The following is a 27,278-nucleotide window of genomic DNA, read 5'->3' on the forward strand; positions in this document are numbered from 1 at the left end:
ATCACTAAATTCTACCCCTGAGGCTAATGATACAGTAACGTTAACTAAATTGAATTTAAATCAAAAAAATTAAAACCAATAAATAAATGGACCTTCCTGCTGTTCTGTTTCCTTCTGTTGTTGTTTTGCTTCCATCCTTCAGCCAACTCCTGCTCCCAAATGGCAGATACCTTGTTGACCCCAGGTACCTTTTGCTCTCTGGCCTGGAAAAATCACCTTCATTTAAAGCTCTTTCTTCTATTAGATCAACACCAAACTACTCTCAGGAGTCTTTCTGGAATAGCGGTACTTTTACCCTAAAAATAGTGATGTAGGTGGGGTCTGGTTAAAACTTTAAAGCCCCCCCCCCAAAAAAAAAAAACCTTAAAGCCCCTCCCTGAACTCAGCGTTTGGCCTGGAACTCTCCTGACACACTCCCTCACTAGCTGGCTCCACTTTGCTTCCCAAAGGTTTGTTTCCTGGTATGAAGTCTAAGAAAGACTTCAAGTAACTTCAGCTCGCTTTGGGCTTCCACCCTGAAGTATTCTGAAATTCCGGTAGGTCTTCTCCTTGTGTAGGTTTCTCCTTGCTTTTTGTCTCTGAAACCTGACTGCATTTGGTCCACTGCCAAACAGATTCCCTCCAGTCCTCCAAAGACTCGGGTATTTACTAATTCAGCAGACATTTCTGGAGCAATGACTCTGTGCTCCTTCATTTATCCAACCACCTGCTCTTACATAGGAAGAAACTAAAGCCTACTGCATGGCAAATGAAACCAGGCGCGGTGGGCACAGTGGAGACAGAGGCTTCATTTATCAGTCTATGGGAGAAACCAACGATAAGCAGTGGTCACCCAAGTAAGCGTGGAACCGCAACCTGGGCAAGAATAAGAAGAATTAGAAGCAGAGGGGTGGGGCGCCCGGGTGGCTCAGCGGTGCAGCATCTGCCTTCGGCCCAGGGCGTGACCCCGGGGTCCCGGGATCCAGTCCCGCGTCGGGCTCCCTGCATGGAGCCTGCTTCTCCCTCTGCCTGTGTCTCTGCCTCTCTCTCTCTCTCTGTGACTCTCATAAATAAATAAATAAAATCTTAAAAAAAAAAAAAAAAAGTAGAGGCGTTTGGTGTAGTCTGCAGGAGGATTCGGTATGATCTGGAGGTTAGGAAGTTGTTTTCTAGGCAAGTGACGGCTGAGTCGCTTTCCAGGAGAAGGAAGTGTCACTCTGATAGGAAGGAGCAAACGGTCGAGTCAACCTCAACCCCGCAGCAGGGCCGCCTCTGACACCAGTGTCCATCGCGCCTCCAGCCCCCTCCTGGAGCTTGGGCTCGCTTGGGCTCGCAGGAGCCTCGCGCCTCGGCCAGCACGGCGTGCACGGGCGGGTGCCGGCCAGCAGGGGGCAGCCCTCAGCACCCCGCCACGAACCCTCGGCCCGGGCGACCGCGTGGCCGGGAGCTCTTCACCCCGAATCCGCGTGACCGGAGGCTTCACGTTAGCCTTCCGCATCGCGTGCGACAGCAACTTGGCGAGGCTGCGTCTCGGACCCCGGAACCCTCGGGGACCTGAGGGAGCTGCGTCCGGCCCCGACCCCTGCAGACGGAGGAACCCCGCCTCCGGGGAGCGCGAGCCACCCACCCGACCGAGCCCCGCGAGCCCCGAGGCCCCGAGAGCACCCAGCCAGGCGCCGCGCGGGGGCGACTCCGGGGGCGTGGCCCCGCCCCTCGCCCCGCCCCCATCGCGTCTGGCCCCGCCCACCGCGCCTGGCCTCGCCCCTCAGCCGCGCACCCAGCCTATCCGGTCCCCAGGCGGCGCCCCGCCAGCCCCGCCCCCAGCCCCGCCCCCACCGCGCCTGGCCCCGCCCCTCAGCCGCGCACCCCGCCTATCCGGTCCCCGGGCGGTGCCCCGCCAGCCCCGCCCCCAGCCCCGCCCCCACAGCGCCTGGCCCCGCCCCCTAGCCGCGCACCCCGCCTATCCCGCCCCCAGGCGGCGCCCCGCCAGCCCCGCCCCCAGCCCCGCCCCCACCGCGCCTGGCCCCGCCCCTCAGCCGCGCACCCCGCCTATCCGGTCCCCAGGCGGCGCCCCGCCAGCCCCTCCAGCCCCGCCCCCACCGCGCCTGGCCCCGCCCCTCAGCCGCGCACCCAGCCTATCCGGTCCCCAGGCGGCGCCCCGCCAGCCCCTCCAGCCCCGCCCCCACCGCGCCTGGCCCCGCCCCTCAGCCGCGCACCCAGCCTATCCGGTCCCCAGGCGGCGCCCCGCCAGCCCCTCCAGCCCCGCCCCCACCGCGCCTGGCCCCGCCCCTCAGCCGCGCACCCAGCCTATCCGGTCCCCAGGCGGCGCCCCGCCAGCCCCGCCAGCCCCGCCAGCCCCGCCAGCCCCGCCAGCCCCGGCAGCGCCCCCGGCCCCCGCGCACCCTCAGCCCGCGGGGCCGCGCCCTCCGCGCCCTCCCGCCCCGCCCCGCCCCGCCCGGCCGCCCCCGCGCACTGCCGGAGCCCCCTGCGCCGGAGCCAGCGCTGCGCATCCGCCTGCTGCTGGTGAGTCCGCCCGTCCGAGGGCCCCCGGGTTGGGGCGGGACCGAGCCGGGACACTGGTGCGCCCCGGGGGCCAGAAGCTCCCGAGAACGTGCCCTGGGCCTACACTGCTGCTGTTTGCTTTTGTCTCAAAACACACTTACTTGGGCCCGGGAACCCGAGGGAGCCGCGTGCACGGAGTGAGCCTGCGAGCGAGCCTGTGCAGCGCACCCTCCTCCGGGAGGCCGCAGGCCGGGCGGACCTCGGGCAGCGCCTGCGGCGGGTGGTCGCCCGGGCCGTGGGGGGCGGCCGGCTCACAGGTGCTTAGGCTTCCCGACCTCTTCCGCTGCTTTCCCCTCCCGCAGCGAAACCTGAGGTCACCCACACGCCCCGTGACACTGCGTGTGCCTGTTGGATCTTTTGGGAATTCACTGTCCTGGGAGCATTACTGAGAAGCAGGCGGTCAGACAGGAAGGGAAGTTGGGGTGGAAAGGAGCTGGACTTGTACAGGAAATACAGGGCATGTTCAGGGCTGCCGCACCTGGCACCTGCTGCAGGTCTGTAGAGAACGTAGCAGGAAAAAAAGTCTGCAAAACGGGGGGGCGGGGGGGGAGGGTCGAGGCCAGACCTGGTGGCTTTCAAATCCAAGGCAAGGCTCCCAGCTTTTACCTTTTGGGGACTGGATGAAATCGGAGAGTTTTTATTACAGAGGAGCGGATAGGATGGCTTGAGGAAGACTGGATGAGAATCCGTCCTGGGACTAAAGCCAGATCCGTGTAGTCTAGGTGCCAGCACAGGTGATGTTCGAGGGACCTGGTGACGGAAGATGAACAAAGTGAGGGAGGCAGCTGGCTGGCTAAGGAAACAGGAGAGAGGAAGGAGGGAGGCAAAGGGAGAGGAGAGCTTTGGTGTCTTAGGTTCATTTCTTCCCCCAAAGTGCAGCCTGCTATAAGAACCTGAGTCAGGTTGTTTGGGATGTGAGCCCGGAAAGCCAGAGCGAGGATGTGGGAAGGGAGAGACCGGGAGGGAGGGCGGGGAAGGGAAGGGCATAGGGCTGAGCTGTTTACCCTGTGGCCAGCTGCAGCTTGGAGCTGTGATGAGGAACTCCAGAACGCACCTGGGGACCACCACACCTGGCCGTGTGTCCCCGACACCCCCCCCCCCAGTGTCGGCTAACCACCACGTCAGAGCTGCCCCTGTGCACCTGCCCAAGTGACAAGGCATTCCAGCGCTCAGGAGATTCCTGCCTGGTGGCTCCTGAAGTTGGAGGTGGGCCGAGGGGAATGGACAGGGCACCCGGAGTATGGCCTTTGTCACTTGGGGGAGCCCAAGTGCTGAGAAAGGTCAGCATAGGGACAGACCCTCGTGTTTCCTCAGCGCTCAGCTCACCGTGTGCTCACAACAGGGGGTTTTCATATGCATTCTCTTCCTCAAAAACAATCCTCCTGGGGGTATATGAGTCTCTTGTTAGGAAAGGGGAAACTGAGGCTTAAGTAATTTATCCAAGAGGAGCTGCTTCAAGGAAATAATCAGCTCAATTTTAGGCACCCTGAATTTTAAAAGACCTCCGGAAACCACAGAATGCTACCCACCTACAGGTGAGGGCTGACATGATAAATTGGGAGGCATTTCAATTCATTTAGTCAGAAGTATCCCCCAAAATGCAGTTTCTGGAAGGTCACCTGACCTTTTTGTCCACAGAGATGCAGTGCAATACCAAGGCAACTTCTGCACACAAGTTCTCCCCTGCACACCAGGCCCCTCCCTGGGCCACTCAGGTCCTGCTCTGCCCCACCCGGCGCCCTCCCGCCGCCCCGCCAGCTGCTGCTTTGGGCTGGTGTCCTCTCCTCCCGAAGCATTTCAGATCTTGGTAGAAATGTCAGTCCCAGCTCCACAGTGACTCCTCCATCTAGTCCTTTCCTAACATGCGATCTAGATTCTCCAGTTGCTTGATAACCCATCACTGGTTTATCTTCTGAAGTTACTAATTGCTGCACTTCCTGTATCCGTTTATGTACCCGTTATTGTCCTTCCCCTTCTGAAATAGCAGATTCATGAAAGTGGGGCCCTTGTCTGCTATGTTCCTTGCTATATTCCCAGGGGTTGGCCCACAGTGGGGAACCCAGTAAATGGCTTTTGTGTGAATGCGTTTGTTGTTGTGTTTTTCACTCAATCCTTCATCAGTTCTAAGCCAAGTTGAGTCTTTGGTTTTCTCTGCAGCATCTGCAGCAGCCAGTTGAACCATGGTGACAACTCCCACCAGGGCTTTCGAGGCCCTCATGGATGGAGTGACCAGCTGGAATGTCCCCAAAGACCCCATCCCATGTGAACTGCTTCTTATTGGAGAAGCCGCCTTCCCGGTGATGGTGAATGACAAGGGACAGGTCCTCATTGCTGCCTCCTCCTATGGCTTAGGCCGCCTGGTGGTGGTGTCCCATGAGGGCTACCTGATGGATGCTGGCTTGGCTCCATTTCTTCGTAATGCAGTGGGTTGGCTCTGTGCCTCACCTGGGGCTCCCACTGGAGTGCACCCCTCCCTGGAATCATTAGTAACTATCCTGCAGGCCTGTGGGGTTCAGGCACAAGTTCAGCCAGACCTGGGGGCCCCCCTGGGGGTTTACTGCATCAATGCCTACGATGATAAGATGACTGCAGAGCTGATCCAGTTTGTGAAATGTGGAGGTGGCTTGCTCATCGGGGGCCAGGCCTGGTATTGGGCCAGTCAGCATGGTCGTGACAACGTGCTGTCCAGGTTCCCTGGGAACCAGGTGACAAGTGTGGCTGGAGTGTACTTCACCGACATCTATGGGGACAAAGGCCGGTTCAAGGTTTCTAAGAAGATACCCAAGATCCCACTCCAGGTCAGGTGAGTGGTATTTCCCCACAGAGAGTCTGACACATATTAATGATAGTTTCAATCTCCCTTTTCAGTGAGCTTCCTTTTTTCTTTCTTTTTTTTTTTTTTTAAGTAGGCTCTGTCCCCAACATGGAACCCAAAGCAGGGTTTGAACTCATGACCCTGAGATCAAGACCTGAGCTGAGATCAAGTGTTGGATGCTCAGGGGCCCCTGGGTGGCTCAGTCGGTTGAGCATCTGACTCTCAGTATTGGAGTCTGAGAGTTCAGCGTAGAGTCGGCTTGGGATTCTCTCTCTCCCTCTCCTTCTGCCCTTCCCTCTACTCATGCTTGCTCTCTCAAAAATAAATAAATAAAATCGTTTAAAGAAAAAAATTGGACACTCAACCAGCTGAGCCACGCGGACACCCCCGAGCTTCCATTTTAATACACGTGATTCTCCACTCTATTTTGGAACCACCAGAAGCCAAACGCAGGATGATGAAAACACACCAAGGCCCGAGGGGGGCTGGGTTCTCACTGCTACTCCGTCCCGTGGCCAAAGAGCAGAGCTGCTCTCACTCACCTCTCTGTTTCCCGTGTCTAGCACCTGGGGTGGCGAGAGCACGTATCAGCGTCTCTCAAACAGATGAAAGAACACTGTTGTGGGAGCACCACCGGGTGCCAGGCCCCATCCAGCGGACCTGGCCTTCCCTCCTGCTCATTTATATTCCAGTGCAGAGTTAGGCAACTGAGGAAACGAATCGATAGAAACTCTAGCGGGTGCTGATATGCGCTACGAGGAAAGTAAAGCATGACAAGTGGACAGAGTGACAGGGAAGGGAGGGGAGGGTATTTAGGGTCATCAGAACTAGGTGGTGTTTCAAACAGAGACACTTAATACAAGGAATTGACTAAACAGAGCTGAAAACCTCTACAAGAGACAGCACGGTAGCCGAGGGCTTAGTAACAGCTGGACTGACTGGGTGTCCCTGGAGCCCAGGTGCCGAGTCACCTGGTGGACGCTGGTGCCATGTGAGGCCTGTCTAGCAGGACCTGGTACCCCAGATGTAGGGGCTGTCCGTGGGACCTGGGGTCTCAGAGGAGATGCCCCAATTGTCAGCAACACAGGCTGAAGAGAGAGACAAAGAGCCTGGCTCCTTCCCTCTGCCTGCCTGCCTGGCCTCGGGCCTCTACCTCTGCCTCCCTTGGGTGTCCCCACCAGAAGCCAGGGAAGGGCAGTTCTCTGAAAAGCCCAGCAGGCTGGAGAAGCGCGGTGGCGAGTGGGTGTGAGTGCCAACAAGCGAGTGGCCGGCTCGGAAGGCCTCTCTGGTCTGGTCAGGGGACCCCTAAGAGATCTCAAAGAATTTAGGGAATGAGCCTTACCAACATCTGTGAAAAGAGAACTCGCAGGGAGGAAAGGAAGAGGCCTGAAGCCGAAGCCCACCTGCTTCGTGGCAGGAACATCAAGGAAGCTGGTGTGCCCGGAGCTGGTGTAAGGGAGAGGATGTGGGTCAGAGGAGTGACAAGAGGTACTTCTATTTCGAAAGGAGCCCTTTGATGGAGAACAGGCTGCAGGAGGCAAGGGTGGAGGCAGGAGACCCATCGGGAGGCTCCTGAAACAGCCCACCCAAGAGAGGCAGGTGGCCCAGGGTGATAGCAGCGGAGCTGAAGGTGACATTCGGGACCCGATGGGTGAACATGGAGTAAGAGGGCAAAAAGGAGCGAGGACTTTGGGTCTGGATGCCTTCAAGACTGGTGTTGCCATTTATGGAGCTGAGAAGGCAGCTCAGAGGAGACGGGGCGTTTCATTCTGGACACTTGGGGTTTGGGATCACATCACAGGTGAGATCGGTGACCAACTTCGGCCACATGTGACGGAGGCCTCACCACAATGGATTGACTGTGCAGGAGTTAATCTTGTGTAACGTGAAGTCCAGAGAGCTAGGCCTGTGGCAATGACAGGCTCATTCATTCTCCGTCTCTCTCTGCTCTGCCTGCACCCCTGCCCCTGCCTTCATGGCATAATCACCTTTACCTTTATGGGAACGAGGTTGCCCCTACCACTTCAGGCGCTACACCTACACCCAGGCCAGGAGAAGCTGGGATATCCACACCCGCTGCGTACGTTCCTTTTGATTCAGAAAATAAAGTATTTTCTGGAAGCCCTGACCATTAGACTTCCTATTATATGTCAGTGGCCCAAACTAGCTCAGCTGGCCAGCTCTGCTGCCAGAGGGTCTCGGGGCGGGGGGGTTAGAAGAGCACTGGCAACTCTGAAGAAATCAAGATGCTGATAGAAGGAAGGGCATACGCGTGGTGATGAGCAGCTGGCCGTGCCCTGGGCCGTCAGCCCCAAGCCGGGTGCGCTTGGACCTCCTTCCCTGTGACAGGGTTGGGAGGGGATGGGAGGTGACAGGTTACTCAGAAACATCAGGGTGCATCTGATCCGCTCCAGCCCATTTTTGCTTCTAATTCTCAGGGACAAACCCCATAAGCCTGACTCCTCTTAATTGTGCCAAAGGCTCTGGTCCAGCTTATTATAGCTATTTTTCTTTATCTACACATACATTTTTCATCTCTGCTGCTGAACCAAAGTTATATTTTGTGTTCCTTTTGACTTTCAATTACAGAAAATTTCAAACATGCAAAAGTAGAGACCTTCATAAGAACAAAGTCAGTTTTACTGGAGCACCTGGGTGGCTCAGTGGTTGAGCATCCGCCTTTGGCTCAGGTCGTGATCCCAAGGTCCTAGGATCGAGTTCCTCGTCAGGCTCCTCATTGGCAGCCTGCTCCTCCTTCTGCCTATGTATTTGCCTCTCTTTCTGTATCACTCATGAGTAAATAAATAAAATCTTTTTTTAAAAATCAGTTTTACTGATAGCCCCACCCCCATTTCACCCCAGATTACTCAGAAGTAAATCACAGACATCGTATCAGATTTCAATATGTATGTCTAAAGGTATAAACATTTTTGAAAACATAACCACAGGATACCGTTGTCACATCTAAAATTGTTAATAATTCCTTAATGTTATCATGTATTTCCATGATTATCTTTTTTTGTTCAAAGTTTGTTGAACTTTGGTATTTATTAAAGCCCAAATATTCTGACTGATGGCTATGACTTTTATATCTCATATGAGTTGCCTTGCCAACTCTTCTTATCTCTTGCTTTGTTCTATTTTTTGTTGAAGGAAGTAGGTACTTTGTCTTGAGCAGTTTCCTGCAATCAGAATTTTGCTGATTACATCCCTATGGTGTCATTTAATATATTCCTTTGTTCCCTGTATTTTCTGCACACTGGAAGTTAGATCTAGATTCTATGGCTGGGATTGGCAAACTGGCCAGTGGGCCAGCCCATTTTTGTAAATAGTTTCATCGGAGGGACACCTGTGTAGCTTAGCAGTTGAGCATCTGCCTTCAGCTCAGGGCATGATCCTGGGGTACTGGGATCGAGTCCCGCATTGGGCTCCCTGCGAGGAGTCTGCTTCTCCCTCTGTCTGTGTCTTTGCCTCTGTGTCTCTCATGAATAAATAAATAAAATCTTAAAAAAAAAATAGTTTCATCGGAACACAGCTATGCCCATCTGTGTACCTACGTGTTGTCTGTGGCTGCTTTGGAGCTACAGGGGCAGAGTTGAGGGGTATCAGCAGAGACCAGGTGGCCCACAAGCTTAAAATGTCTATTACCTGACCTGTTAACAAAGTCCCCTACACACACCCTGATTTAAGAGGCTTGATGAGATTTATGTTTGAATTTTTGGCCTGACCACTTTAGGGTGGTACCATGTTGTGTGTCCACAGGATGGAACATAACGTCTGTTTCTCTCACGGTGACATTAGCAGTCATTAATAATCATTGCCTAACCCTAGATTCATTAATTCATTAGTGGTTATAAAATGATAGGTTTAAAGTTCTAGCATTTCTTTTATTTAATATTTAGAATATTTCTATAAAAATGAACTTCCCTTCCTCCACTGTTTGCTTCCTGCACTATTTCCCTGTGGTCCAGTCTGTGTAGGGAAGGCAGGATAAGTGCTGGATTCTGCTTCTCTTCCCCTTTTTAACCGGTTTTCCGAGCACTGGTTTGAGTGGATTCCTAGAATCTTCCAAAGGCCTCCATTGTGAACTCATGGATTGAAACACATAATAAATGTGTTTCATCTTAGGTTTGGCCATTATGAGCCTATTCACCAAAAGGCTCCTGAAATTTATTTTTGAAGATTTTTTATTTATTTGAGAGAGGGAGAGAGAGAGAGAGAGAGAATGGGCATGAGCAGGGGAGGAGAGGCGACAGAGGGAGAAGCAGACTTCCCACGAAGCAGGGAGCTGGATGCGGAGCTTGATCCCAGGATCCCGAAATCATGACCTGAGCTGAAGGCAGACGCTTTACCAACTGGGTCACCAGGCACCCCTGGAACTCCTGAAATTTCTGACCCAACCTTCATGGACTTCCTTGTTTCCATCTCATGTTCAACACATTCCTGCCCCCGACCTAAGAGCAGCCATTTCTCCAAGGAACCCTTACTTCTTTGAGTGGGAAATGGTGTTTAGGAAACAAAGTCTGTTGGGTGCTCACTGCTCCTGGGCTGATCATTGTTTCCAGGCCTTTTGAGTGGGCTGAAGTAAGAAATTAGTATTTTTAAAAGATACATACATCAAAAGTTCATACTGATGCTTCAAATTCGACTTCAGGGCTACAGGGTTTTATTTAATTGAACAATCTTACATCTGTTTCCTTTTTACCCCTTGATGAAAAATATGAGCTCTGAAAAAAGTAACTTAATGACTCATTGGCTTGATGCCACAATACATACATAACGGTTGCTAAATAATGGTACTACCAGCACAGTTAAAGATGATTTTCGGCTCCTTTCATCCCTATGATATATTTTATTAGGTATATAAAGTCAAATTACTATTCTTTAAGGACACTTAGACTAGCTCTCCTCTTTGTGGTTATACCACTAAGTGGACACACATGAGATTCATTTAGATATTTTACCCTGCTTTTGGGAGTTGCATTTGTGAATTAATATTATTGTAAAAAATATTATTGTATAGTTATGTAACATAGCTGTGTGGGTCTACAGTAAAATATTAAGCCAATATTTTATCCTTATTCCCTTAACATAATTTTCTTCTCTCCCTTTAAAAAAAAAAACTATCTTTACTCCACTCTTGGTTGATATATGAACACACACACACACACACACACACACACACACTTGAAAAAAGGTGATAGTATACCACACTTATTTTTCTCCACCTTACTTTTTTTACTTAATATTATTTTCTGGAGATGGCTCCATAGTAGCCTATAGCTATTCACTATATATTTTATTACATTGAAATGTATGTGTGTCGCATAATTTATCCAGTTGGTTTTTTACTGACAGACATTTGAGTTTCTAGTATTTAAAATTTTTTCCAGTCTTCTTTTTCTTTTTTAAAGATTTTTTTTTTTACTTATTTATGAGACACAGAGAGAGAGAGAGGCAGAGACACAGGCAGAGGGAGAAGCAGGCTCCATGCAGGGAGCCCGATGTGGGACTGGATCCCAGGACTCTGGGATCACACCCTGAGCCAAAGGCAGATGCTCACCCGCTGAGCCACCCAGGTGCCCCTTTTTCCAGTATTCTTACTATTACATCTATCCTGCAATAAATTCCTATGTGCATATGTCTTCATATTTTTACCATATCACTGCAAATAAGATTGGTAAGTCAAAGGAGAAGTGCAAATGTAATTTCTGCTAAACATTTAATTCCCCGGAATTGGGTTCCCCAGGAACCCAACTCAGGAACCAACCCAGTGTACAGGAAGTTTACTAGGAGGGACTCTCCAAATCAATGCCTATGGGGGAAGGGGAGATGGAGGGATTGGACAGGAGAAATTGGTCCGTGAGGTAGATACTTAGTAGCAAATACTTTTAATGGTATTTTCACTATTAAGTAAAACACTGGGAAAATTCTAAGTGTTTAATAAATGGAACATTGCTTCCATTATTATGGTATATCTTACTCTTCAGCTCCTTAAAGACTTATTACTTAAAGAATAAGAAAATACTCAAAATAAAATAAAATTAAGATATAAAATTAGATTCAAATGATATGCCAAATTTGTTAAGGCAAGTGTGTGTACGTAAGTAGAAAATAAAATACTAGAAGAAAATAAAGTTTTAATAGTGTATCTTTAGGGATAAGTTGATAGGTGATGACTGTTTTCATCTTTAAACATTTCTGTAATCTCCAAATTGTCTATAATTATAACCTGAGAAAATTTTATATTACTTCTCTGCCTTTTTATAAAATCTTAAACAATAGGAAACATTTCCTCAGATTATACTTAAGACGTCGGCTCGGATTCAGTCCTCCTTCACCTGGCATCACCTTAGAGGTTTTTAGGGAACTTCCCTGCCAGCAAATCTTGGTGCAAACCTGACCCAGCAGGTTTGCTAACTTCAGATTCCTGCTGGAGGCAGGAAATACACTGTCTGCCAAGGAGAGGGGCGGTGTCTAAAAAGCCAACAGAAGATAACTCTCAATGTCCTGTCCCCAAGGGCAAGAGCTGACCCACACCTGTGGTATGTACCCAGGAGGGCACTGCCCTTGCTTTCATATGCAAGGTCAGATCCAAAGGCACTCACTGCTTTTATAGGAAGACACAGTGGAGTCTAGGGAAAACATTACTCCCAGAACAACAGCTCAATACACAACAGCTCTAGACCTGTAAGGTCTAGAATGTATTAGGAACTGCTCACATGAAGGTGACGCCCTTGCATCCACCCCTGGTTGGGGGGAGTAGGCCTAGCCTCAGGTCCCCAAAGAGTGGAAGGGCTATCCCCAGCAAGTGTGTATACACGCATCCCGCATTCATCCACCTTCCCAGGTAATAGGGAGGTTGATATACTTCTACTTTCACTTTCTTGTTTCCTGAGGTTTACAGCATGCACTTGAAGGCAAAGATCACCTGGGTCTGCTGCTGTCCTTGCTGGGGATAGTCCTTCCCCCTCCCCCCATTCCCACTCCCAGGTGGGATGTGTGTGGCATTCCTCAGGCCCCCCTGGCTGCCCTAAAGGGAAAAACAAATGCTTCCCTAATAGAGATCACAGTCCAGCAAGACAGGAGTCGCCCTCAGTTTACAAATGTCCTAGTGATTTACAAGAAGGAAGCATTCTTATCCATAACCTAACTTCCAGAAGGAAATGCCCGACTATTTTAATGTCAATGCTTAACTAGAGGGAAAACCAACCTTAACTGGACAATGGCAAGGCCTCCAGTATCTTGGAGGTCCTCCTTCGCATATGAAAGTTCTTTGGAAAACCTCCCTTTTCCTGATCTCCCCCAACTCCAAGTATATAATCAGTTAGTTGCTCCTCACAACCCCTTTCCAGCTCTTTCTGCCCACAAGTCCTGTCCCAGTGCTTTTTTTTTTTTCAAGATTTTATTTATTTGAGAGAGAGAGCAAGAGAGCACAAGTGGAGAGGGGAAGAGGGAGATGCATACTCCTGGCTGAGCAGAGAGCCTGAGGACTTGATCCCAGGACCCTGAGATCAGGACCTCGGCTGAAGGCTGATGCTTAATCGACTGAACCACCCAGGCACCGCTATCCCCATGCTTTAATAAAACCATCTTCTTGCACCAAAGACATTTCAAGAATTCTTTCTTGGCCTTGGGTTTTGAGCCCTAAAGTCTTTCCTGCATCAATCTGAGGTCCCTCTGAACACCACCACCTCTCATTTCCCTTCTTCAGTGCCTCCTGCACTGTCCACTCTGAAGGGACACATTGCATTTCCTTTTCTATAAATGCTGTATTATTTGCACCTTCACATCTGTTTATTTATTTATCTAAATATTTATTTATTTATTTATTTATTTATTTATTTATTTATTTGGATGGGGGTGGGCAGAGAGAGAGAGAGAATCTCAAGACTCACTGTGAAGTGTGGAGCCTGATGCAGGACTCAATCCCAGGACCCTGAGACCATGACCTGAGCCCAAATCAAGAGCCAGATGCTCAACTGAGTCACCCAGGCGCCCCAACCTTCACATCTATTTAAAGCCTCTTTTGCACAAACTGTACGTGTTGATTGCCATATACTCACCTATGGGCTTAATCCAAGGACTCAATAATTAAAGGAGAGTTTCTGCTGTGTGGACAACACTGGCTGTAGGGGCAAACCACCCTGGATTTGCTTCCCGTTCCCACCAGTTATTAGCTAAGAACCATGGAGCAGCTGCCTAACTTTTTTAAGCCTCATTTGTAAAGCCACGATAATATATTTCAGGTTTATCATGATTTAAAGAGAGAATCCAGACGTGTAGATGCTTAGCATATATTAAGCCTCATTAAGTAATAGCTACTTTCAGTATTTTTCAGACTTCAATATTGTAACTAGATAGTATACAAGATTTTAAATATTGGTAAATAGATCATCTGAGATCATTCATATGCCCTTCTAACATTGTCAATCTGTTGAGAATTGCCTCATGTCCCATCTACTATGCTTGCTCCTCCTTCCTTCTTTTTTCTTTTGAGAAATATCCCATCTTCTTACAAAAATATTTCTAAAGGAATTCAAGGTTACTATGAAAACATACAACAGAAATATGTAGAAGAGAATGGCAGGTTGTCTTCTATCCCAAGCTTCTGAACTAAGGTAGCTACTACCACTCTGAGAAGCTTGATGCAGATCATCTAATTTGCTCATCTGTGCATGTGTGTAAGCCAAAAATTGGTATTTTTATTTAATGTATCATGTTTGAGAAAGTCTGTCTCCTTCTGTATATTTATGTCACAGATTGGTGGAATATGGCATTCTGGGCTTTCTGTTGTCCTCAGAGTTTGGAAGACTATTGCCCTATTGTGATCTGGTTCTAATCAAGTGTGTTTTTATTCTGCTCGAATCATTTCTATCCTCTTTTTTTTTTTTCTCTTAATGTTACTGACTCACTGGATGCTGAGAGAGCCATTACCATCCCAAACGTGATTAGGAGGTCATCAAATTTTAATTTGGTTTGCAGCAGTTTTTGCTTTCAGTGCTGTTTTTAAGATCCTAAAAACTGATGAAAATTGTATCTTTGGTTAAGTGTAACTTTTACCCATGGAAAAATATTCATCTTTGTGTATTTTAATTCTTTCCTCTTTGAATTCAGTTGCATCTCTAATTAATACTAGCACTTTTGATTTCTTTTTGCAGTGTTTTCCAGATATAGCTTTGTTGCTATATAGATTTCCTCACTTGCAGCCCTTCTGGATCCGTTTCAAGTCTGTCTTTTACAAGCAGCTGATACCTAGATGTTCTTAGCCCAATCTAAGAGCCTCTGTCTTTTAATGTAGAAATTTAACCCACGCATATATAGTGATAACTTCAGTGTATCTCTTACTCTTGCCTTCTTATTTTGTTTTTATGCTTTGTTTCTGTCTACATCCTTTCTTAAGTTTTCTCTATTCCTTAAATTCCCCAACACATTTGTAGATTATACATTTCATTCCTATTTTTCAAGCAATTACTTTAACATTTTAAGTTTAATTTGTGATTTTTAATTACCTGAGAAAATAAAATTTCTTACATTTTCCTTATTTGAAAAAAAAAATACTAATGAGGCTAAAGCCGCTTTGACCATCTCTTTCGAAACCAGCCCTGTCTCACTATCCACAACCCAGAAAAGTTTATTGTGGTTTTACCCTGACTTTCTTGACATTTATGTTGACATATATTAACTTTGTTTTATTTTTGTCTTATGTCATCGGCATCACCAAGTTCTGCTATTTTAGAATTTTTTTTTTTTTTTGCTCAGCAGAATGTTCTGGACATCTGTCCACGTTAATTCGCATGGATCTACTTGCTGTTATTAACCAGTAAATAATAAGCCATGGTATGATTAATGCCAGTTTTTTATTTGTTCCTCCCTTATGCTGAAGAGAAATTCAGGAGAAATTGTACAAGAGGTACTTTTTTCAGTAATGTTTTGCTCCTTGAACAAACTCTTTTTAACGTTTGATTTTTAGAATGAGACAATAAAGTTTTATAAAGGTAATTAAAATTATCTATAATCCCACTAGCCAAGATGGTCATTGAAAACATTTTGATAAATATGCTTTAGATTCTGCTTCTATGACTGGTTTGATGTTTTCTATTTGTCTTTTTTGTTTTGTTTTTGTTTTTGGTGGTTTATGAAAGTTGGCTTATTTAGGGCACAGTTTTTTGTAATCTGATTTTTCATTTTTTTCCATTATGCATTTTCCAATATTATTTAATAATTATTTTAATTACCACATGGTAAACCATATACAGTTAACCATAACTTATTTAACCAATCCCCCATTGTTTGACATTTAGAGTATATAAATTGGTTTTTAAAAAAATCTTGAAATACAGACTTTGTCTGAATTTATTACATTTAGACCATTTCTCAATAAAAAGTGGAAAATAATTTCATCAGATTTGTGATAATTTTAAAAGAGTGCGTGTTTGCATAAATCTTTAAGTGTAGTACTAACAATTTACTTGTTTTTCTAGCTCAGAGCTAGGAATTTGATGTTTCCACAGCTTTTTTTCCCCAGAAAATTAGCTCTGAGAAATGTAGGAGTAGGATCACTTTCTCTAGGAATGGACTATTTTTTTCTAACCTATTTATATGTTTAATTACTTAAAAAGACATGAAAGTCAAGTCAGAATATTCAACACTCATTTGACTAACATGGGAAGAATTCCTGGAAGTGTTTACTTGGAGAAGATGGACTTGAAGATGTGCACATAAGGCCACTACCACACTCCTCAGTATCTCATCAAAGCTTTTTTTTTTTTTTTTTTTTTTTTTTAAGATTTTATTTACTTATTCGTGAGAGAGGCAGAGACATAGGGAGAGGGAGAAGCAGGCTCCCTGCAGGGCTCCATCCCAAGATTCCGGGATCACAACCTGAATCAAAAGGCAGATGCTCAACCACTGAGCCACCCAGGTGCCCCATGTGTCATCAAATCTAGGACCACATCAGTGTTAAGCAGCACCATTATCTTATATGTCGCCAAGAGCAAACACTCCCAAGTAAACAATGATATGCCATCAGTTGGTTGTTAAAAGGTAAAGAAAAATGCCTTAGACTCGAGAAAGTAAACGGCATTACCTACTCAAATCCTAGCAGTTATTAGGGAGAACGAGGGGATTGGCATGAACGAGGTCATCTTTGCACCCCTGCCCAGATTGTGAGTTTGTCTACCTTGTGAGTTTGTCTAAGTGCTTCTCTGCCTGACTGTCGCCCCTCTGTTCCCCTGTCACTTGCCAGGTGTGGGGAGGATCTCAGGCAAGATCAGCAGCAGCTCCTGGAAGGGATCTCAGAGCTGGACATCAAGACAGGGGGAGTCCCCTCGCAGCTGCTGGTGCACGGCGCCCTCGCCTTCCCTCTGGGGTTAGACGCCTCGCTGGGCTGCTTCCTGGCAGCCGCCCGCTACGGCCAGGGCCGGGTGGTCCTGGCTGCCCACGAGGGCATGCTCTGTGCTCCCAAGCTGGGGCGCTTTCTGCTCAATGCTGTGCGCTGGCTGGCCAGAGGCCAGCCGGGCAAGTGTGGGGTGAACACGGGTCTGGAACACCTGTGTGCCCTGCTGTCGGAGCATGGCCTGGAGTGCAGCCTGCAGCCCCACCTGACTCCGGGCTTGCGCGTGTACTGCTGCACGGCCTACAGCGACCGGGAGGCCCGGCAGCTGCAGGAGTTCGTGGCCGAGGGTGGGGGCCTGCTGATCGGGGGCCAGGCCTGGTGGTGGGCCTCCCAGAACCCGGGCCGCTCCGCTTTGGCCGGTTTCCCCGGTAACGTCATCCTCAATGGCTTTGGCCTGAGCATCCTGGCTCAGACTCTCCAGGCAGGCCGGTTCCCTGCCCCGACCCCCGAGATGCGGGGCTACCACTTGCGCAAGGCGCTGTCTGAATTCCAGGCTGCGCTGAACCACGGGGCTGGGGACTTGGGAAAGCGCTGGCTGGCGAGGCTGGGAGCAGATGGCGCAGCCTTCCTGCAGATCCCTGCAGACGGGGTCCCTGCTTACCTATCCCTGCACCGACTGCTGAGGAAGATGCTGCGTCTGTCGGGCCTCCCTGCCGTGAGCCCCCAGCGCCCCGTGGCTAGCGACTCCTTCGAGGCCGCGGTGCTCTGCTTGGCCACCGAGCTGGCACGTGCCGGGACCGACTGCTCCCAGCTGGTGCAGGAGCTTGGGACCTGGACCTGCAGCTCCAGTCCGCACCCCTCAGAACACCCCATCACCGTGGAGATTGATGGGAGCAACCCAGGTAGAGAGCGAGGAGCGCACCCCGAGCATCAGACCCTGGGGGAAGCAGGGGGGTTCCCGGGATCGCAGGACACTGCAGGTGCTGAAGCTCAGGTGGGGCAGCTTCACTGTCTCTCGTGCTTTGGGGAAGATGGGGTTGGGGTCCCGCTTGGGAGGGCTTGGGAGGGATGCGTGCCTACGGGAAGCATGGATGAGTTGAGGTAGGCAGGGGAGGGTCTGCGTGTCCGGGAGGGGTCACGAGGCTCCAGGTGCAGCAGAACCAGGTGGGGGAAGAACTCAGCCTGTCCTCTGGCTCTTGGCAGGCAGCTGTGACTCCTGGGTGAGCACCGGCCTCTACCTGCCACATGGAAAAAGTGCAGAAGTCTCGCTGTCGGAAGCCGCAGCCTGTGCTGGCCTGAAGGTAAGGCCAGAACTCCCACTGCTGACACCCCAACCACAAAGCCACACCTTGTCCTCAGCTCACAGCAGGGCTGCTGGGAGGCCAGGAAGGGACTGCTCTGCCCATTTCACAGATTTCATAGATGAAGCAGCTCAATTTCAGGGAGCCTAAAGGAGTGACCTGGTGCCAGAGCTAATTTCAGGTATTCAAACCCAAGCCCCTGGATGTCCATGTATAGTAATTTTACCTCCCCACGGGGATGTGAGGGGGGTCAGCACCCATCACATCCTCAGGACCACACCTGCTTCACCAACAGCACATGGCATTTCTGCATTATACGTCATTACCTAGGCACCCAGAGGGTGTGCTTCATCTAGTCACAAATATAGGCCCTACAGACAGAATTAAAATTGTCCTGCCTCAGCTCTGAGGGTCACTTCCTGTTACAGGGGGTCTTTTGCTTACATTAAACTTAAGTAACCCCAGGACTCCAGACAAAACAGCTTTCAACCCATCTGACCCAGAAGGAGAGCCCTTGACAAAGGGAGAAGTGAGAATCAATCCTCCTGGCTCGGGCCAGATCCCGCCGCCTCTGGATGGGTGGCCTCCTGTCTGTGCACAAAGGGTGGGCCACGATCCCCTGTGGCTCATCCTGGCTTTGGAGTCACCACATGGGCATAGCCCTGACAGGAGAGCCTGGATTCCACGTGGTACAGAGGCACTGTGGGGCCCTAGTCAGTTTCTGTCTCAGGGTTATCCTCCCTGGTCTATCTGGTGACAACCCATTGTTGAGTTGTTTAAATCCCTAGAAGAATGGTTTTACATCCCCTTCAGTCCCTATGACTTTTGAAGTACGAAAATTCCATAAGTTTCCATGCATAGCTCATAGAAGGGGGAAGCTGATGTTTTTCTAAGACCTGCCATTCACTCAGCACACACATAGCACCCCCCCCCACACACACACACACATACCACACCACACCACACCACAGGGACCTAGTTCCTCCTACACATGGTGGAATCACCTCCCCAGGTACAGATTGGCTGCCACACCGATAACTTGACCAATGCCAGCAAGCTGTCTCGAGCCCCTGTGGTGACTCACCAGTGCTGTATGGACAGGACCGTACAATCCATCTCCTGCCTCTGGGGTGGCCTTCTCTATGTCATTGTGCCAAAGGGCAGCCAACTCGGCCCCATATCTATCACTGTCAAGAGGGCTGTGCCTGCCCCCTACTACAAGCTGGGTGAGTGGACTGAATGCTAAGGGTCTGAAGAAGGGGTGCTGGGGATGCCACCATAGTTATGGACTGCTTGTTAAAGGGGGGTGGGGGTACGGATTGGTGACAGAAAGCAGAACCGTTCAAGATATAGTGGAGGTGGGAGCTATGGCATACCATGTCCATGGAGACACCTGGGCAGAACCAAGGGGAAGGTCTGGAGGCCTGTCCTTCACTTCATAGCATGTAGACGACATGTAACTAGTTCATTATTTCATTGTCCTCCTCCTGGAGTTCAGGGTAAGTTGAGGAAATGGGTAACAGGCCCATGATATTTATTCCCAGGTAAAACCTCTCTAGAGGAGTGGAAGAACTGTATCCAGGGGAGCCTGGCTCCCTGGGGAGAGCTGGCAACGGACAATATCATCTTGACGGTGCCAACTGCAAACCTGCAAGCCCTGGAGAACCCCGAGCCTGCACTCCGCCTCTGGGATGAGATGATGTGCGCTATAGCCCGGCTAGCAGCCCGGCCTTTCCCTTTCTGCCGTCCCGAGAGGATTGTTGCTGACGTGCAGATCTCAGCCGGTGGGTGCTCCAGGGGTGTGCTCCCAGTCAGTGGACACCACTTATTCATTATTTTGTCTTATTTAATGTCCCATATGTAAAAGGCATAATCTTACCGGTAAAGGAAAAAAGACATAATAGACATAGACCTTGACGGGGATGCAAAGATGTTCCCATGTGAAAAGGTGAATCCTTTACATCTACAAAGTGAGATTTCACAGGATAGCAGAACAATCTCAGGGGCAAAAAATCACTACCAGGAGTTCACAGACAGCAATGAGCCTCCTCTTCATTGTTTCAAGGAGATGTTAAAACAGAAATATTTTTTCAAACGTAAGTCAGAGTTGGCAATGGAAGGAAGGAGTAGGGAAAGAAGTTTATGGTAAGCATTGAGAGGTTTCCGTGAACGAAAAAGAAGGAAACGTGTTTCTGACATAGAGAACATTCCTTTAGGCCTCACTTTTCTTCTCTTACAAAAGGAGAAGATCATCTCTGCTAAAGAGTATAAATCTGTACAGTGGGTGGCTTACACGGCGGAAGAACTGACACGGCTCTGACCCCAAGGATCCCAAATCCAGACATGGGACTTAGTGCTGCAGACTCACACGATAGGAAATGCACAAAATAAAGCACTGAACTGTAGTGAGAACAGCTGTGTAAAGTGTATTCGTCTTCTTCAGGGCCGGAGAGGGAGGAGGGCATAACCCTGGCGTGAAAGGCTGGGAAAGGGCCTGGGGTCTGTTCAGTTTCTGACCAAGTAGAGCAAGCCACCTGCTTTCCAATCAGCATGGACATTCTGGCATTCCTGGGGGCAGCCAGGATGGTAAGGAAAAGTTACCCTGCAGAGAGGAATGAAGGGGGATGGTTTGTGTCCCCCCCGCCCCACTGACCCCACCATTGCCTCATCTCTTCCTTCTGCATCGTCAGGCTGGATGCACTCCGGATACCCCATCATGTGCCACCTGGAGTCAGTGCAAGAGCTCCTCAATGAGGCAGGCATGAGGAGCACGGGTCTGTGGGGACCCATCCATGAGCTGGGTCACAACCAGCAGCAAGAAAAGTGGGAGTTCCCGCCCCACACCACCGAGGCCACCTGCAACCTCTGGTCTGTCTACGTGCATGAGACGGTCCTGGGCATCCCCAGGACTCGGGCGCACCCTGCCCTGAGCCCTCCAGAACGAGAGAAGAGAATCCGAACATACCTGGGCAAGGGAGCCCCTCTGTGTGACTGGAATGTGTGGACAGCTCTGGAAACCTACCTACAGGTACGGAGCAGAAAGTCAGGAAGGGCATGGGGGACCAGACTGCATAGTGGGGTTTCTCTAAGATGAGGATACTGACACTTGTCCCACTGGCCTCCTATCCTTTGTGACATTAGGTAAGAGGAAATGAAAAGTATTCTGGAAAACAAGTAGAGAAAATACAGCCTACTGGTCTACTGGTCACGAGCAGAAGTTCTGAGTTAGTCATTCTTGAGGTTGGAGCCCAGCGCCTCCACTCACCAGTTTTGACCATGGTCACCAGATAAGTGCTCCAGAAGGGGCAGCTGTTTTGTTGTGCTTTGTTGCTTCTCAGCCTCGTTCAGGGCATCAAGTGAGCGTTGCATCCCTTCAGCCCCTCACTGTAACAGGGGTGTGTCTCTGGGACAACTGTGTTACAAGAGGCCTTTTTAGGAGCTCATTGCTGTCAAGGTCTGACTTCAGTTACCCACTTGAAACTGAATGAATGAGTGAGGGGGATCCCTGGGTGGCTCAGCGGTTTAGCACCTGCCTTTGGCCCAGGGCATGGTCCTGGGGTCTCAGGATCGAGTCCTGCATCGGGCTCCTTCCATGGAGCCTGCTTCTCCCTCTGCCTGTGTCTCTGCTTCTCTCTCTCTCTGTATCTCTCATGAATAATAAAATACACTTAAAAAAAAAAGAAGAAGTGAATAACCAACCAAGCCAATGGGAGAACCCCAAAGTCCTGAAGCAGGTGGGCTTCCTGTGAAAGGCACACAAAGCCCTGTCCCTCCCCTGACCTGCACTGAGCATTAATGTCTCCGAGTTGTCCCCAGATCGGACCCCATGTGCGGTCCACCACAGCCCACTTCTCCCAGAGGCAAGTGCCAGGTTCCAGAATTTCAGCAGCCTGTCCCGTATCGCTCGTTTAAATAATGGACCCAGAGCCTAAAGTAGGGAGGTAATGACAAGTCTCCGCCTTTGGCACTGCCACACCCTCTCAAGTTGTTTTCTTCCCCGTGTTTTCTGTGAGTGAATGGAGACAGCTCGAGTCCACGAGATGACTGTGCACCGCCTCAGGCCTGTGTCGTGCAGCCACTCTGAGAGCCTACAGGGAAACACTCTAGAAATGCCGTTTGCCACCAAAGTGTCAGCGAGAGCCATGCATGTGCCCTCCCCCCCACCCACTCACCAGGGAGCCCTGAAGATCATTTTGCAGAAGCTATGGAGAGACCCATCACCTTGGAGTCCTTGGTCTTGGGATGGGCAGACACCTTCGGACTCCTCCACCTGCCCCCTCCCCCCGTCACCTTCTTGCAGGTGCTCCCTACCTTTCTCTGTCTTGTCAAGAGCCTCCTATGTTGTTCCAGCCTCTTGCCTCCACCCCCACAGTCCATCCTCCAGTTTACTTCCCAAATAACCTCAAAATCTCACTCTTCAAGTGGTCTTCTCCACATACAGAGTAAAGTCGAAGCCACTTGGCAGGGTGCAGAAGGCCCCACATGGCAGGCTTGCACCAGCTCCAGCTCCCGTTTCTCGGCCTCTCTAGTTGGCCTCCCTAGTTAGCCTCTACTGCTCCCTCCTGCCCCCGAACACATCTTCCGCCTCAGCTTCCTACCCACCAACCCCCGTGTTTCCTTCCTGTGGCCGAAACGTGCTTGAACATTTTAACCCATTGCCTCTCTCACCTGTCAAAATTCAACTCTATTGCCCTCTGCTCCTGACATCATTTCCTTTTTTGGTAACTTATTTACACATCTGTCTCTCCCACTGACCCGTGACCTCTGGGAGAACAGGAGCTCTTCATCACTTTTGTGATCAAATATCAGTGTGCACCATACCTGGCACACGGTAGGTATTTAATGTCATGTGTGTAAGAAGAGTTTAATGTGTTGATGTACTAATAGTGATGTGCGGGAGGACTGTCAGAGCCCAAGGCAGTGAATCAGAGGGAGGCCTTGACTTCAGGATGTCATCTGTCCTTAGGTTTTACACCCCAGAGTCAGAATTCTCCTCCTGGGACACCCCAGGATCCTCGCGCATTCCACATCTCTATTAGCGAACAAGGGCCTCCTGCCCGTGGCTTTCCGGTGGGCCACCCCTGCGAGAACATAAGTCACTGTCCTTTTGAGCCCCTGGTGATGTGCCTGCGTGTTTCTTGTTTTACCCCAAAGTGAGTGTTCCACAGAGCAAAATAGTAGCCTTGACGACAGTTACCGAGCTGAGATGGCTGTATAAGAACAGGCTTCACTATGCCTGGGACGTGTTGGAAGTCCCCAGCCTTTAGGATCCCAGAGACCAATCATGAAAGACACTAGGGTTTCCCACCTCAGTTGGGCTCAGACCCATCTGATACCTAGGAAAACACTTAGCATCTGGGGATATAACTTATAAATTAGAGATAATGGTAATAACTGTCATTTACTGAGTATTTATGTCTTTTCAGATATTAGCTTCCCTGTGAGGTCCCCTACTAAATTCGAGGGCTGTCGGTTCAGTGGCCAAGAGGTGGAATGCACCAACGGGATTGTATTTATGTGCAGGGGTAGGATGGGGAAACAGAGGCAAATCACAGGAGGGAAGTTCATGAAAGATCAAGGGGAAGGAATCACTGTGACTGAGATATACTTTGAACAGGCATGTTGCAGGTACTATGACAAATGGGCTCCTCATCCTGTCTCTTCTTTCTGTTCTCAGCTGCAGGAGGCTTTTGGGTGGGAGCCCTTCACCGAGCTCTTTGCAGAGTACCAGATGCTCTCTGGCATCCCCAAAGACAAGGCTGGCAAGATGAATCTCTGGGTGAAGAAGTTCTCTGAAAAGGTGCAGAAGAATCTGGCTCCATTCTTTGAGGCCTGGGGCTGGCCTGTCCAGAAGGACGTGGCGAATAGTCTGGCCTATCTGCCTGAGTGGCGGGGAAACCCCATGCGGGTGGACGTGCATCACTAGGAGTAGACGAAGTGTAGCAAGGTGGCGGAGGGAGAGCAGTTATGGTCACAAGACAAAATGACACCAACTTTCTCAGGAAAATGCCCTCGTTGCTGTTCCCCTGTTTATACTGTCACTGTCACCTACTTGTTTCACCATCTAATTCTCCAGCAGAGGATCTTAACGTCTGTGCGTCTTAAGATCCTACGGGCTCTTGGCTCCTACTTTTGACCAACAGTTCTTTCTTTTCTTTTTTTAAAGATTTTATTTATTTATTTGAGGGAGGGAGAGAGCACACACAAGAGAGCAAGCACAAGGAGGGGGAAGGGCAGAGGGAGAGGGAGAAGCAGACTCTGCTGAGCAGGGAGTCTGACGACGCAGGGCTCGATCCCAGGACCCCGAGATCATGACCTGAGCTGAAGGCAGATGCTTAACCACCTGAGCCACCCAGGAGCGCCTTGACCAACAGTTCTAAAGACCATGAGTTTCCATAATAATCTCATCCCTGCTGAACTTGAACACGGCTACTAACTTTTTTATGCTTTGGGAAGTTCCCTAACAGCAAAAGAGACAGGCTGGTATAGAGAGCCCTGAGCGGCTTTGGCTTTATGGAAAATCTCTTAAGGTCTCTGTACTTCTGTATTCTCATCCATGACATGGGGATAAAAGCCTGCTGTTTGATGGCAGTGAAGTGTTCATCCACTGCGACACGCATACACATGCAAGGGCTTTAGCTTTGGCCAGGGCTCATGGTGGCCTGTGTGTCCAGTCTTGTGTGGACACCCTGAAAACCGAATCCCACCTCAGAATTGGCCACCTTGAGATGGGCATGCAGTCCTTGTCCGTGTAAGAGTATTTAATGCGTATCAGTGTTGTGCCGGACACGGTACTAATGATCCTGTCCTGTCTCATGTCCTTTCTCCCACCGCTGGAAGGATTCTTGGGTATGACACAACCCGAAGAATGGTGTCAACTCAAAACAGATGATATAAGGGGCGCCTGGGTGGCTCCATCCGTTAAGCATCTGACTCTTGGTTTCAGCTTGGGTCATGGTCTCAGCATCATGAAATCAAGCTGCCATCAGGCTCTGCGTTCAGACAGAGTCTCCTGTTCTTCTCTATCTGCTTCTCTGCCTGCTTGCTCTCCCTCTCAAATAAATAAAATCTTTAAAAAGAGAGAGAGAGAGATGATATAAACTCAAACTGGATGCCATAGAGCCACTTGGTCTTCTTGGTTAGTTGCACGTTCTAGTCCTTTTGTTTCAACCAAAAGTAAATGTCACAGTAGCAAACGCTACCAAGTCCACCAGCCTGTTTGTTCTTAGCACAAAGCAGGCGACAGACCCTTCTGGTCACTACAGAATCAAGGCACTGTGTGGCGTTAACAGCAGCCCTGCTGAGAAATCCACGTGCATGACAGGCTCCACCTGGGAGCAGGATTATAGCAGGCGCAGCAGAGCAATTGACCCATAACACAACCTCCCTGAGCTTTCTCATAATCCTTTCCAACCCATCCCAACGCTTTGGCTACGTGGAGTTCTCACTGAAGCTTTGTCTCCAGGATTAATGAATGAGGTGTGGCCATTTTTCTCTAGCTTGATTTTGAACCATATTTTTGCTGTTTTGAATGTCATTCCATGAGCTGTGTTCAGAGTAGAGTGGCTCCTCAGAAGAACAACTGACCGGTGGAAGTCTTCTTCTGGATCCCATCCTCTTCCTCCTGATTCTAGGATAATTTCCTTCTATTTTAATCTTATCCTTTGCCAGGTGCTTTTCACTTGAAAGGGGCTCAATAAACATTTGTGAAAAGAAAGAACAGTAATGACACGTAGCACACAATGAGCAGTCAGTGTGTCCCAGGCATTGTGTGGGCTGTTTCCTGAGTCATCTCATGGAACCCTCACAACAGACCTTTGAAGTAGGTACTATTATTATCCCCACATCAGAGTTGAGAAGACAGATATTTAGGGATATTAAATAACTTCTGAAGTCACCAAGCTAATAAGAGGAAGAGTTGAACCCCCAGGGCTTGAGTGGAACTCCCAGCAATGAAAAAAAAAATCATCCTTTGAAGGATTTATAATTAAAACAGAAATTCACCTAGAAAACAGAAGCTCATCAAACTTCTGATTTGCCTCATGTTAACTACTGAATTTTTGTTAAATATCAAAGTAAACCTCCCAGAAGGCATTAGTACCTGATTTTCTGGTTGTCTCCGCATATGATTAGCCTCTCTATCGGTAGGGAAAGGATTTGAACCCAGGAAATTCAACTTCAGAACTGGTATTCTTAACCATGATGTTAAGGAGGAGAGCACAGGTGGGTGATACTGGGTTTAAGAGGTTGCCATAGAGACAAAGACAAAACCTGACTCTTCCTCAACGCTCTGTAGTGGAAACTGGAGCCTTCCCTTCTTACAATTCTAAGTTCACAATTACTTGTAACTGTGAGAATCTCAGGGTATTCCGTATTCCAGAGTATATTTAATGCTCACAAGGATGTTAATGGAGCCATGGTGAATCATCAATAAATGCTGTTTGCCAGGAACTGTTATAAATGCTTTTATTTGTTGATGCTTACAACAAAGCCACAGAGTAAGTACTAATGCTGTCTCTGCTTGGCAGAGAAGGAAGCAGAGATACAAACGTAAGTGGTGAGGCCACATTTCCAACCCTGGAAGCTGGACCCCCAAGCCCACCCGCAGAGCCAACATACTATATATGCTTCCTGGGTCTGCTGCAATCGGCAGCTCTGCTTGCCAGAGACTCGCGTGTTTGGCTACTGAACCACAAATGGCCAACCCGATCCAAACTGCTAAAAACCAAGCATGTGATTTCTAGTTGCTCAAAAAGAAAATTACTTAATGATAAGGGTCATTCATCCAAGGTACACATCCTTTAATACCACGACCCTGCCCTACCTAGTCTGGAGGATTTTAAAGATCTGATGCTTCAAAATCACAGCTTGGTGGAATTCTAGAAGCTTGTCTCAAACACAAGACTTGTATCCAAGTGTCCTTTGCTCATTCTGAAGGATATTCCAATTTCCATCTTCATGTCTCAGAACCCGTGGGACAAGGAGCCACATATTTTTTCTTTAAGATTTTATTTATTCATTCACACAGACACACAGAGAGAGGCAGAAACACAGGCAGAGGGAGAAGCAGACCCCCCATGAGCGCCCGATGTGGGGCTTGATCCCGGGACTCCAGGACCATGCCCTGGGCCAAAGGTAGGCACCCAACCACTGAGCCACCCGGCCGTCCCGTAACCACATATGTTTTATGGACTATTAAATCCAATGTCTGAAATATCCACATTCAGAGAAAACTGGATAAATTTCAAAGGAAAGCCCTCACCCTAGGGTAATTTAGGGAAGT

General features: G+C 49.3%; 1 protein-coding gene across 2 annotated transcripts; it reads left to right on the forward strand.

Moving 5' to 3' along the window:
* Positions 1–2,377: 2,377 nt before the first annotated feature.
* Positions 2,378–26,446, forward strand: TCAF2 (TRPM8 channel associated factor 2). 2 transcript variants are annotated; one of them, XM_026018342.2, is made up of 8 exons: positions 2,378–2,502; positions 4,699–5,344; positions 16,605–17,596; positions 17,898–17,995; positions 19,008–19,221; positions 19,540–19,779; positions 20,686–21,023; positions 23,673–26,446. In XM_026018342.2, exons 2-8 carry the CDS (start codon positions 4,722–4,724, stop codon positions 23,919–23,921), a joined length of 2,754 nt encoding a protein of 917 aa, XP_025874127.1. In that variant the 5' UTR covers positions 2,378–2,502; positions 4,699–4,721; the 3' UTR covers positions 23,922–26,446. The 2 variants fall into 2 exon arrangements, with proteins under 2 accessions (XP_025874127.1, XP_025874128.2); XM_026018343.2 differs by lacking the exon at positions 23,673–26,446 and adding an exon at positions 21,137–21,675 and having other exon boundaries at positions 2,429–2,502.
* Positions 26,447–27,278: the final 832 nt, after the last annotated feature.

This window comes from Vulpes vulpes, chromosome 7 (genome assembly GCF_048418805.1).
Source record: "Vulpes vulpes isolate BD-2025 chromosome 7, VulVul3, whole genome shotgun sequence".
In the NCBI taxonomy this organism is placed as follows: Eukaryota; Metazoa; Chordata; class Mammalia; order Carnivora; family Canidae; genus Vulpes; species Vulpes vulpes.

Coding starts and splice junctions, on each gene's coding strand:
- TCAF2 (XM_026018342.2), top strand. CDS start 4,722: ATGGTGACAACTCCCACCAGGGCTTTCGAGGCCCTCATGGATGGAGTG. Junction 5,345..16,604: donor AAGATCCCACTCCAGGTCAG/GTGAGTGGTATT, acceptor GTCACTTGCCAG/GTGTGGGGAGGATCTCAGGC. Junction 19,780..20,685: donor TGACGTGCAGATCTCAGCCG/GTGGGTGCTCCA, acceptor CTGCATCGTCAG/GCTGGATGCACTCCGGATAC.